General features: G+C 42.0%; 1 protein-coding gene across 5 annotated transcripts in view; it reads right to left on the bottom strand.

Annotated features, from left to right (window-relative positions):
* Positions 1 to 13,551, bottom strand: part of Osp (myosin phosphatase Rho interacting protein outspread) — a 223,592-nt gene that overhangs the window by 9,855 nt on the left and 200,186 nt on the right. For all 5 annotated transcript variants that reach the window (XM_076422932.1, XM_076422936.1, XM_076422939.1 and 2 more), the window contains exons 5-10: positions 10,990 to 11,062; positions 9,866 to 10,414; positions 2,901 to 3,073; positions 2,239 to 2,379; positions 1,159 to 1,320; positions 193 to 365 (exon numbers count right to left, since the gene is read on the bottom strand). In XM_076422932.1, coding sequence (XP_076279047.1) covers positions 193 to 365; positions 1,159 to 1,320; positions 2,239 to 2,379; positions 2,901 to 3,073; positions 9,866 to 10,414; positions 10,990 to 11,062 — 1,271 coding nt within the window. The remainder of the gene's footprint in view (positions 1 to 192; positions 366 to 1,158; positions 1,321 to 2,238; positions 2,380 to 2,900; positions 3,074 to 9,865; positions 10,415 to 10,989; positions 11,063 to 13,551) is intronic.

Genomic DNA, 13,551 nt, shown 5'->3' with positions numbered 1-13,551 from the left:
CAAAATTAAATTTTTATACATCAATTGCAATCTACAGAAGCTAAGTAAAAATTGATTTTGTTCATTAATCATTTTATCGACATTGTTAAGCACTTTTAATTTTTTCGGTATATTGAGTTACACCTACTCATGTTTGTCATAAACGCACCAAATCCGCAGTCTAATAGTATGAATCTAGATCGAGTCACTTACGTGGTAGGCGACTGCGGAGTATTATCCTGTTGGCCATCCTGGCAAACGGTCATGGAGTCCGCGTTGCTGTCAGGATCCGGCAAGTTAGCAGCCCTTCTGATAGCGGACATCCAGCTGGCACGTATGCCAGCCGTGACCGCGGACAACACGGTGGATCCTCGATCGTCCCAAGCCTTCGAAAAGAAAAAGGACAAGCGTAAAGGAAAACTGTGCTATTGTCTGTATGTAGGTCGATCAGCGGGACAGTGCCGGATGACAGAGATCAGTGACACGAATAACAGCAGAGGCAGCTAGCTCGCGCGAGCTGTTCTACCGCGAAATTGAGTTACCGACTTTTTCCAGCCACTCCTAGCACGGAAGTTAACTCCGGCGATTCAATTGAGCTGCAAAACCCGCTGGCTGATTCTCTGCTCGAGCTAACTGCATCTCTCTCCCTCTCTAGGGCAATGTTCGACAACTGTTTCCCCCCGTTTCGCTTCTTGATAAATATTCACAAAAAAGAACCACCTCTGATTATGAACTTGTTGTAGAGGTGATCGTATACCTCATCTCTGCATCCTGATTTTTCCGACTGTCGCAAGAGTGAAAGATCAATATGATGGAAAAACAAACACAAGATATAAGCAACAAAGTAGTTCGAATTAGGTTTGAAAGAAGTCATAAGCCAATTTGCAGATCACACTGCTTGTCTAGAACCAGTAAAAAGTGTGTCTACTGACGAACAAGAGTTAAAAACTCATCGAAATCGGTGGATGCTTCTTGCGAATATTTATCAGGTTTTTCGAAGTCCAGTTTGCAATTCTGGACGCACAGAATCCGATGTAGGATCTGTTCTGGTCGTTTTGCTCGTGCTCGCGGTAGCGAAGCAACGTCGCGCCTCCTCTGAAGGCCTAACTGGATTTCCGCTCGCGCGGAATGTTAATTACCGTAAATCACCGGCCGCGAAATTCCCCCGGTCACACTCACCACGGTCTGGAATCCATAATTTCTTGCGACTTGAAGGGGCGTGACGGCGGTAACGGTATTCAGATCTATGACGCCGTCCATGATACCCTTATCTTCCGCGCAGGGATCTCGGTAGTACATGAGGCCGCAGCCGCGTAGTACGAACCAGTGCTTGTTCCATTCCTGCGACGCAATACGATTCGTTATGCACGGCTATTAATCGCCGGTTCGAGGAAAATGAGCAACTGAACACGCGTTCGCTGTCCAGCCGCCTTAACGACCCGACTCCGGCCGCTCTCCGGGCCCCGCTTTTTGTCGCCCGTCGCGTGACAGGGCCCTTCCTCCGCTCTATGGATTATGTCCAGGGATCCAGGGCCCAAGAATAATTCTACCGTGCAATTAATTCGAGCCACGGAAACGCGTTTGTAAACTAATCCTGTTTTCTGCTCGTAAACTTCGCCGTATCGTCTCCGGACAGAAGTGATACTTCTTTCACTGCTGTTCCTCGAAACGAACTTCACTGAAGTTGTACACCGTGTTCCCGCGATTGTTGTGAGAACCTCGGGGGTATCGAGTCTCAGGAAACGAAATGGTACCACGTTTTTTTACGTGTGCCTAACATAGATTTTTGGATAACTTTTCCAAGTGTAAAGTGCTAAGCAGGAAATTCTTGTATTGTACTAATGCTATTTCATATCTGAGAATGATACATGAAGTATCATAAAACCCCAATTTAAACACCCTAATACCTTCATTTCTTTGTAGCGCGATCGACCGCCCAAGGAGGAATTTTTTATCCCCTAGTAGTGGCGATAAAAAAAGTCGCATCATCCGCATACACGAAAGTGATATCAATCGCGGGAACACTGTAGTTCTCGATTGTAAGCTGACTTTTTAGTGTCTTATACAATTCACATAAAAACTCTAACAAACTTTTCTTCGAGAACGTTTTGATAAAAGATGCAATTATGAGGAAACATAAGGACAATAAGTCCATCGGAGTGAGGACAACTTCGCTATAATTATGCACGTACATCAACGTGTCTAGGAAGTACGTGTAGAATGCGTATGCGGGCTTGGCATGTTAAATTTGATACGAACCTTATTAAGACCCTGCTTCATCAGCCAGCCTTTCTTGATGTTCAGTAGATCCTCGGCGGGTAGATCGACCCGCAGCTCCGAGGTGGGGGAGTATCTGATGCCGGAGATGTCTAGGCCGCATCCGTCTGGGTCTCCTCTGATCTGTATCAGAAATGAAAATCATTAACGAATCCTCGCGTTGACCCTTTCTGGTCGTCGAGCAAAGTGTTCAATTAGCAATTAATCCTTTCTGGTCTTGGGTTCGGTCAGACTCGACATTAACTTGCATCAATGGTCACTTATTTACATTATCATTACTAGACTGCGGATCTTTATGCAAAATAAAAATGTTCTGCATTGATTGTGACCAGCAGATATAACATAAAAATTGATTTCATCCCTTAACGACTTTGATGCATTAAAAACAACACCACAGTACTCTCAAATTTTCCTAATCTTTTACTGTTTTATACTTCACCCAACAAATTTTTTCATTAATGCATAAACATCCGCAGTCTGATAATTACGTCATAATTACGAAATAAAAAAAATTCCGATCGAACCACAAACAGCAGAATAATCTAAGCTGATCGCGTTTCGTGGTCCAGCCTGTATAATGCTGTAGTGAATTCTGAAGTGAATGAGAAGGAACTTTTTTTGGACCGCAAAGAGTTGATACTCACCAGTTTATCCTGATAGGCCGCATTCGCAGCATCCACGACATCCCTCGTCGGCTCGGATGTCCTCGGCTTGATCCTCCGAACGCGTGGCTGCGTCAATGATGCTGCGATGTCCCGCAATTTACCCTCTCTCTCCCTCTCGTGCTCCAACAGGATTCTCCGACAGGCGTCGTCATCTAATTCGATATAACAGACACTGTTATCTTCAAGTATTCTCGCATTGAGCTCACAACGTCGTTCGCAAAACAACACCGAATTCGGACGACCTTCAGATGACTTTACAAACACGTTCATACAGTGGTCGAGATTTCTATAAAGTCACTGTGTTTTGTGCCCGTGCGAAATCAATACGGGCCGGTTTATGTACTTCTTTAAGGCCTGGTTTACGTTGTATTTTTGTCCAGAAGAATTAAAAGTTGTTGCACACCTCTTGTTGTTACTGGGAGCTCCAATTCAGCTCGAAATTGTGCTGCATTTTTCCTTTCCTTAGCTGCAGACCTCATTAATATTGAATGTTGTCTCTTTGACTATTTTTTATTACTACCTTTAAGATGATTTTTTCCGTAATTTTCACGTAAATTGATATAATGATTAATCACAGTATATGACCGATTAGTTTTCTTAGCAATTGCGCGATTAGAGCAGCCCATATCTTTATAAGCATCGATTGATGCTTTTTCTTCACTTGTTAGTACTTTTCCTCTCGGCATTCTCATACACGTGAATCGAATTATAACAAACAGGGGATTTCTGTGAGTTCTAAAACTAATACTTTTAGAATATTCGCAGTTTTCCGTAGTTCTCTGCTCAGAATACAGAGAAACACTAAGTGACTTTATAGAAACTTCGCACTTGTGTTCTGCACCACATAGAAAAAAATTTTAAAAAACGTAAATAGTAAACATAGCGGTCTAGAGTACGCAATCCCTCTATCCGAGTGTCTACAAGGCACAAGACCAGATACGATAAATCAACAAAAATGGTGATCGTGATCAATAGCATTCAACATATTCTACTCGAATGTCCCAGATTCTCTGCACAAAGATCCAGATTTTCCATAAAAAATGACCTCATGACAAATCTAAGCGAGGATAACATTGTAAACGTACTCCTCTTTTTTAAATCTATAGATTTATATAAACTGTTATAAATTTTGCTGTCCACCATCAATGTACACAATAACTGTAACTATCTCCACAAGTAAAATGTAAGACATATCTGATTGTAAACCATGTGGTCGCTAATGACTTAGCTGTTAATGCGACCACATTAAAATAAACCATGAAATAAATAAATAAATAAATAAAAATGGTGATATTTTTAAAATATCTAGGAAAAAGAAGATGACTTTATAGAAATTTCGACCACTGTACATAAAGCAAACCTCGCGAGCACGTGCTTAAATTGCAGAAAGTACAGAAACGTCGGCGGTCTATTAACAAGCGGCCAATCACTCGAGTTCATTATCATCGTGCAACCACAAAGTCCCTACTGTTTCCAACATGAGCTCGTGCAATCTTCGGCGTTCATCTGCTCTTAATTCCAGAAACCGAACGGCCGAGCAACCCGAGCCAATTATCTAGTTGTTCGGTCCGATCTCATTATCTAATCCTGCGCTGCGATCGGCCGTGAATCGCGGAGCTGGCTGGATTTTCCAGCAGCAGTCATCAGAAATGATGAATCGCTGCGAATCAATCTACACCCGTGGTCCCTATTGTCCCGAGGCCGCGGTATCCTTTTTGGACGAGCGCCGCGTGGCGTCGCGGGAAACACTGTTATTAGCATGGTAATGGCGGTTAGATTTCGATGGAGGATCGATAAAAACGCGGATAAACGAGCGAGATAAGGGACCGGAGCGTCGGTTGAGCTCGCGGGCGGGGGGAGAGCCTAGCACGGTTATTAATTAGTCGGCAGTCAATTAACGGCCCTGGTGGCCGGGGCGTGTTGGGATCGTTCGACGCCGCCGCGTTTCGAAAAGAAGTTAATTGGTTAAGCCGGGGCGACGCGGCTCCACGAATGTTTGATAACGTTGTGGACGATCCACCACATTTCACCCCCTCCACCCAACAATTCCCTTACTTCCACCGTGTTTTCGCTCTTGGGCGCTCCCTCCCGCTAGATGCAGTTTTTCTTGACTACTACTTTGTTTGTCACGAGTCTGTAAACTTTCTTTTTACCATGCTTATATTAACTTGCCGTGTTGTATGCGTTAAATCTTGTAATCGAATTTTAAACCTCTTCCTATAGTAGAATCTTGATGAAATTTTGTATACACACATGTTTCCGATGACAATAAAAAAGAAATTAACAACTTTAACACGGCAATTGAACAGAACTGACAATTTAAAAAACTGAAAAGTTTTCTTATCTTGAAAATCATTTAGTTCTATCCGAGCAATAAATCAATCAATTTGTAATTTGTTCCTCTTCGCTATCTGCGATCTTCGCGCGATGTATTGGTAATTGTTGGGAATAGGGCCCTGGGCAAAAGTTTCGACGACCTTGAAATACACACAATTTATTTTATTCGTCGTTTAATTCGAAATAGCAAACTGTCGTTCTCCCTTCTTGATAAAAATGAAGCAATGTTATTAATAATAAAAGAATGTATGTAAATGGCCTCGTTCAGCCGAGGCATCCCGCCTTAAATCAATTTCACGACTCCATAACAGTTCTGTCAGCAAGAAAGCTGCGAACGAGAGCGATCCCTGGATTTAGGGGCGAGTAGGCTACCTGCCGCGCGCGGAAGCGTTAATATTCAATCTTCACGGCAAATTAGACGCATCCTACAACCGCCATAATTCATATCTCTCTCTCTCTCGCAGCAAACTGCCGATGATGAGCTAATTCCGGCGCGCGAGATCGCGGAAAAAACGCGTCGGAAGAGCGAGCGCTATGATCCCTTGTGCCATTACCATTGGTCGGCGTGTAGCAGCGCAGAAAAACCGCTCGCTAACTGCAGGAAGTTTATTAACGACATTTATCAGTCGCGATCGATTCGAAGCCTGGTTGATTATCGATATTTTTCAACGGGCGTCCGCGGCTTCGGGCGATGAACAAATGGCGCGAGAGTTTTAATCGACTCACCGATTGAAAAACTGCGAGCAAATTTTTCACCGATTCCATTTAGAAAACCGGTCAGCAATGGTGATACATTTTTTCCCGCTCCTCGCAAATCCTTGTGAAGTCCCGGACGTTAACTGCGCGTTTTACACCGTTACCCCAATGCAATTTGTTCACGCGCCATTATCGAATTAGCTTCTTGCCTTGCCGGCTCGTTAACGCGACTGCTCCGTGAAAAACGCCTAATTCCTATTGCGACACCCGCGGAGACCGATATCCGACTGTATACGTTTCACGGAAACCTGTTCTAATGACACCGTGTGCCAGGGGACGTTTTACTGCTAACGGGAAACGCCCGTCGAAGGAAAAACTACGGTCTGTAATTTCTTAGCTATCACAAATGATTTTTTCCTCGACTCGAAACTCTAGAATTCCGAGGATTATAGTGGCCGCGCTCTGGTTCTGTAATTTGGTAAACGTTCGCGCTACCGGGTACGAACTCGTAATCGACGATTCGAGTTTATCGCGTGACAAACTTTCTCCTGTCCGGGGGCTGACGTTTTCAGAAATGGTTATCGAAAGTGTTTGTTCACTGGAAAAGTTCTTACGGCGCTTTATTACACGGGTTGCACGTGTAATTTTCTTCCGTTTACTGTCGTTCGTTATTTTGTGCCTTTCTCGTTGTTGTTTTACTGGTTTCTTTCTTCTTCGTTGGGACCAACTTGGTATTAATGATTAGAAAGATTAATTAGGGTGCATTAACTATTTAGTCACTGGTGACGGAATTAGTTAAACGTCTTGAACGGAACAAGCAGGATTTGTTTCAAATTGTGAGCTACAATGCCAGAGAATATCACAGTTGGCAGAAGTGTTCGAGATGCAACTTTCTATCCTCACGGGCAGCAGCGTCCGTTCGCGAATTCCGCCCCGCGCGTGCGATTACGCCTCCCTTTCCTGCGTGGTTGCGTAATTGCGTGCGTACAATCTCCGAGAAAATCTGCCGGCACACTCGGTTCGCACCGAGAGATCCTACCACGGCCTGGATCATCCGTAGATTTCATTTAGATTGCCGTCCTGGCGAACGAACCAACAGGAACGCGACGCTGCGAGTGACCAATGGCCGATCCTCGCTTGGGATCCTGATTTCCGAAAGATACTTGAATGCCCCGTGGACCACTTTTCTTCCTTCGCATATCCTCGAATCAATTTTTGTTGAAATATTAACTTTACTTCGACTATTATGACGATTTTTTAACGAATTCTTCAATAGCAATACCAATTTCAACCGTGAACCAACAATTTACTCTCAGCAACGTACAGTAATCATTTCTTTTGTGATTACTATGTAAGAGAAGCTTGTTCAGCTTCCTTTTGATACAGGACGATTACTGACAACGTGATATGTAGATAGTGGATCTTTATGCAAAATAAACATTTTTTCAAAACAAACAGAAATTGATTTTCTTTCTTAGTATGATCAATGGGTCGAAAATGATATAACAGTGTTTTCAAATTCATCTAATGTTTTTAATGTTTTAAATTACACCTACTCAGTTTTGTCATAAATGTGAAAACCAGGGACCATAACTGTTATAACCAAAAAGAAAAAAGGGCACAGAATAACAAGTATTTCATCGACTAAAATTGTATTGGTTACAAATAAGGATTACAACTAACCGAACATGTTTTCTCTTGTTGGTAAATGTTATCAATGAGAGAAATTCATTTCGATCACTTATAACAGTTATCAATGAGATATATTTATTTCGATCGCTCATGACAGTTATTGCTGAAGGATATTTGTAATAGTTATTATTAAATAGTGCAACTTTCACATGGTACACAATCAATTATATCATAAATTTTTTATTCCTAGAATTAATTACTACAATAAAAATTTAATGCGACAAACAAACAGATTTTGTGTTGTTCTTATGGTCTGTTGATTCGTTTTATTATACGAACCCTTCTTAATGAATATCACAGGTTTACTCCATCCGAAAATGAGTAAACAACTCAATAATTAAATAATCAACCAAAATGAATTTTCTCATCAATAATTATTATGAAGAAGTGAAAAGAAATTCTCTCATCGATAACTGTTATGAGTGATCAAAATGAATTTTTCTCATCGATAACTGTTATGAGCGATGGAAATAAATTTCTCTCGTTGATAACTGTTATGAGCGATAGAAATAAATTTCTCTCATTGATAACTGTTATGAGTGATCGAAATTAACTTCTCTCATCGATAATTGCTTTGAGCAATCGATTTTTTGGACACTAATAACTGTTTCTTGGAACTAAAAAGTATAAAAATCGATGTTTTTTAATCATTTTGCTCATCGCTTAAAATTTCCAGGAGAACGAAAGAATTTAATTTGTCTGTTAATAAGGATTGCAAGAGATGAACTTTCTGTAAGCTTCGCGATAACATAGATTTATAGTTTAATTTATAGTTGCATTTCTGAAGACGTTTAAGGGAACGACAAGAAACGTTATTAAAGATATCGTTTGGCGTAAGCGTTCCGAGCGTCGCAGAAAAAGGGGCCGGCGATATAATTGAATCAGAAAGGAAGCTGTTCGTTGATCCTGCGGTTCGAATAGGCACCGTGGCAACATCCTAACCGGAGTGTCTCTGTCATTACCACCGGGAGGATCGTTGCGGCTGAAATTAATCAGCCTCGCTACGGCTCGCAAAGAGGCGTCCACCCTTCTCTCCCTTCTACTCCGATAAGGGATTCCAATTAAATTCAAAGGGTTTTCTGCTGTGGCGTTCCCACCACCGGCGTGTATCCCCGTGGTACGTGGTTTCCAATCGGCGATAAGTCAGCTTGTCGTTTCCAGTGAGCTACGAGCCTTTAATCGCGATATGATTCCGCCTTCGCGGTTCCCTCACGGAATGCCTTCTCGTTTCCACGCAGCGCAACGCAGCCACGGGGCTGGACTTACGCGGCCCTGGCTAGAAATCTTTTACACCTTTCCGTTCGGTTATTTATTTCCACGTCTATACGCGAATCGAACGTGTCTAATATAATAGTTACATCGATTCGTACCGCGCCAATTAATCGAGAAGTAATCCATGACTGGAGTTTAGCGGCGAAATTGTTCGAGATATTTTGTCAGGAACTGCGATCGAGATCTCTGTGGTTTGTCAGGAAAAACGACGCATGTCACAATCTCAAAAAATTCGAGTTTATGCATTAATTGAGCTCCGTAGTACAGGATTTCCGTATTTACCAGAAAAAAGTCATGAAAATAAATTCGAGAGACTCAAAAAAAAATAATGCAATTTACTTTGAAAGGGAATACCTCGAAATTACGTGACATGCGGCGTATTCTGGAAAATTAGACAAAAGCTTCAGCTACTCAGCTAATCGCGAACAGCCGCGGTATTTGGATGTTCACACGGCCGATTCCTCATGGCGGCGTCGGCACACTAACTGCTCCGTTTATACCGTCAATTGTCGGAGAGAAAATGGGTCAGGTACGATTTAACTGCGCCGCGCAAATCATCGTTGCCGTTCAGCCGACCCAGTTTCCCTCTCCAATTGAATGGGATGCCATTGTTGCCGTAAAACCGAATCGTGTTACCCGAGTCTCGTTGCAGCGAATTTCTCCTCGCTTGTACATCTCCACGCAGAACCAATCGAATCGTTCTGCGACAATTATCAATTTCATTCATATAGAAATTTCCACCGATACCGAAGCAACAACCACGTACTCTCGAATAAAATATCCATTTGCAAACGACTAAATAAATAACAGCAAGACTCGCGCGGAGCCTCGGGGCCGCTTCTCTACAAGAGGAAACCGGAAGAGACGGTCGTAGAACTGGTGTCTCGGCGAGGACTACAAGCAAGCTCACCCCGGGGGGATTTCTACGTATATTCGTGTGTACCGACCTAGTTTCTCGGTGGAACAGGCTGGTCCGGTGTTCGCCCGTTCCCCATGCTGATTCATTCTGCGTCTGGCCTTGTCTTCGGCTCTCAACTTATCCCTGGTCGGCGGCGAGGCGCTGCTCGCAGGCTGATCCTTATAGCTGGACCTACCCTCGCTGGGAACGATCGGCGGTTTCTCCGACAGCGACGAACTTGTCGTCGATGGCGTGCTGGTCGACGTAGTAGAATAAACAGTGCTGACCACTGTCCCATTCATCGAGGACGTCGACGGCACCGGGTTTAAATAGCTGGAGCTACCGTTTTCCAAAGGCGCGCTGGTTCTTAGAGGAGACACCGAGTTGTTCCTGTGATCGTTGCTGGTCTCCGAGCTGCCATTGCTCAGCACCGAGTTGCTGGACGTGGTCACCACGCTGTTGGTCACCAAAGACGACGAAGAGGAGAACACGGATGCACAGAGGTCCGCTGGTACGCTCGTTTCTGGGATCCACGTGTTGCTACGGGGCTCCGAACGGCAGCTGTTGAAGCGCGGCCGAGGAGGATTCGGCGTGTTGCCTGGAAATCAGGTGAATTTTAGTCTGGATATTCATATTTTAGTCTTACTATAGAATTTATTGGGACTTGATGAATTCGTCTGTTAAATTTTAATCTGAGCGATGCAGGAGCAGTGAATTCGGTTCAAGAGAAAAGTGATGAATAGTGCACTAGAATTAACACGTCGCTTTGATTCTATGTGGAAAGATCGATCTCGAAGGTTTGATATGTATTTTTTTTTCAAATGTATGAAAAGGTGCGGCAACAGTCTGAAATCGAATGGAGTTCAACCGCGAAAACGTTCGTATTGTCACGAATCCATTGGCAACGTTCGTTCTTTGTCCTCATTATTTTAATCGATCGACAATTATTTTCCGTCTCTGTCAATGTGAAAGCCATGAATCCGTTCCAGCGAACGTCTCAACACCGGCGACGCGTTATTTATGCCGCGGCACGTTGATGTAAGTGTCGCTCGATGAGGCATTGCGTCACGAATCCATTGAAAGCGCAACCTTTGGTTGTACATTCGAGAATTATTGCCCGCGTAAACGACAGGGACAGCGGCCTGGAACGGAACGGCCCAACGAATTACTTACTCCTGATCGTCGGTGTGACCTGAAGAATGGTCGTCTGTCCGCCGGGGAACGTGGCGTTACGCTTGTGCCGGCCCTGGAACAGTTAAAACGGTTAAATTGCAGCGTAAATTGCACGGAATTCCCCGACCAACTAATCTTAAGGGCGGCTATTCAAACCACAAAATTTCTTACTCCAACAAACATAAATACATTCAAACGTGAGACTTGAATTTTTTTTCAACAGAAAAATAGCATGCGGAATTTTCTTTTCTCATTTAAATGCACAATTTTTCAAGCTCTTACACCGTCACGGTTAAAAGTTGTCGAACTACTGATAAAATCTACTGGAAAACGAAAATGAGCGTCGTAATGTTAATATTTTCTTGCTTTACTACAATGTTGTGCCAACTGCTTGTATCTTCTACACAGGGACCAAAAATAACAGTTATTCTAAAATTTTCTACGATAAAAATCATCCATAAAAAGTTTATTATTATTGAAATTTAAGATAATCTACACAAAATATAAAGAAAAAAATCCGAAGAACAAAATAATTTAAAAATATCAATTTTTATACTTTTTGGTTACAAATAACAGTTATTAGGGTCCAAAAAATTGGATCTTCCTCGATAACTGTTATCAATGAAGAAAAACTGTTCCGAGTGCTCAAACAGTTATCGATGAGAGAAGTTCATTTCGATCACTCGTAACAGTTATCAATGAGAGAAATATATTTCTATGGCTCATAACAGTTATCAATGAGAGAAATTTATTTCGATCGCTCATAACAGTTATCGATGATCGAATTTCTTTTCACTTCTTCATAATAATTAGTGATGAGAAAATTCATTTTGGTTGCTTATGTAATTATAGAGTTGTCTACTCTTTTATTCGGATGGAGCAAGCCTGTGAAATTCGTTGAGAATGTTTCGTACAACAAGACGAATCAACAAACCATAAGAACAACACAAAATCTGTTTGTTTGTCACATTAAATTTTGTTTGCAGAAATTAATTTTACGAATAAAAAATGTATGATATAATTGATTGTGTACCATTTGAAAGTTGCACTATTTAATAATAACTATTGCAAATATCCTTCATCAATAACTGTTATGAATGATTGAAATAAATTTCTCTCATTGATAACTGTTATAAGTAGTCTGCGGATTTGATGCATTTATGACAAAAATAAGTAGGTGCAACTTGACACAGTTGACAAATTAAAAGAATTTGAGAACATTAATTTATTAGGCTCAGTTTATTAAAATTATAAAAAAATGAATATTGCTTCTATTTCGCTCCTGTTCTTTGTAATTGATCGATGCAATTTTTATTTTACATAAAGACCCGCAGTCTAGTTATAAGTGATCGAAATGAATTTCTCTCAACGATAACATTTACCAACAAGGGAAACAATTTTCGATTACTTATACATAATGCTTATTTGTAACCAATACGATTTTTTTAGTCGATGAAATACTTGTAATTCTATGACTTTATTTCTTTTCGGTTATAACAGTTATGGTCTTCTACATACAGTCACTGACAATTTAAAGTGGACACCCTTAAAAATCGCATAACTTTTTAGAAATTGGACCAAAGGACTTGAAATTTTTTAAGATGTTAGACCGGCTAGTTCGCTAGAGAATAAGTAAACAAAAATTTAATACGATTGCAATTGGTAGGAATTATACAAAATTTTTAAAAATGATGTTTTGTCAACTTTTTTATCTGGGCCTGGAACGATAATTTAAAAAATGCGTTTTATAGATTTCGGTTAGAATTTTGTATAATTCCTACCAATTGCAATCGTATTAAATTTTTGTTTACTTATTCTCTAGCGAACTAGCCGGTCTAACATCTTAAAAAAATTCAAGTCCTTTGGTCCAATTTCTAAAAAGTTATGCGATTCTTAAGGGTGTCCACTTTAAATTGTCAGTGACTGTATATGAGCGGCTCACTCGCCGAATCGATTAACCAATATAGGAGGTAGATAAAATCGGTGAAATAGTGTATGTACGTTGTTAAAACTGCTTTGAATGCCTATTGAAGCGTCAAGCCAGTTCGAGCAGAAGAATGTAAGAAAACTGGAAAGGTGATTAATCGATTTGGCCGGTGAACGACTGGCATAGACGGCGGATTTGATGGATCTATGACAGAAACGAGTAGGTGGCGTTTGAAAATTTGAAGGGGCGCGTCGTCAGCGTGTTTTGCGGCGGTAAAGCGGCAGCCGGACCGATTAAAAATTATAGTGATTATCTTCCCGCGAGCCGCGTCGACGTTCGCGCGGCCGGAATGCCGTAGAATTTGTACGTGGGCGAAGGTACGAGGGCAGTACGGGCTGGACGGGTACGGCCCGGCTGGGTCGCGGTAGGCGGCCGGTAATAACGGCCAGATAAGAGTAACACTGATAATATTCCGCGAAGGTGCTCTTCCCGGCGTGCATAATTCATAAGAACGCGAACAAACGCGGACACGAACGTTTCAATCGAGCGGGACGAGCCATACAAGCGCTTGCGGATCCCGGGCCGCGCCTCGTCTGGAAACTGTGATGGACCGAGCCGCTGCCCGCCTGTAATAA

Source organism: Lasioglossum baleicum, chromosome 1 (genome assembly GCF_051020765.1).
Source record: "Lasioglossum baleicum chromosome 1, iyLasBale1, whole genome shotgun sequence".
Taxonomy (NCBI): Eukaryota; Metazoa; Arthropoda; class Insecta; order Hymenoptera; family Halictidae; genus Lasioglossum; species Lasioglossum baleicum.
This window is presented reverse-complemented; position numbering and strand designations above follow the sequence as displayed.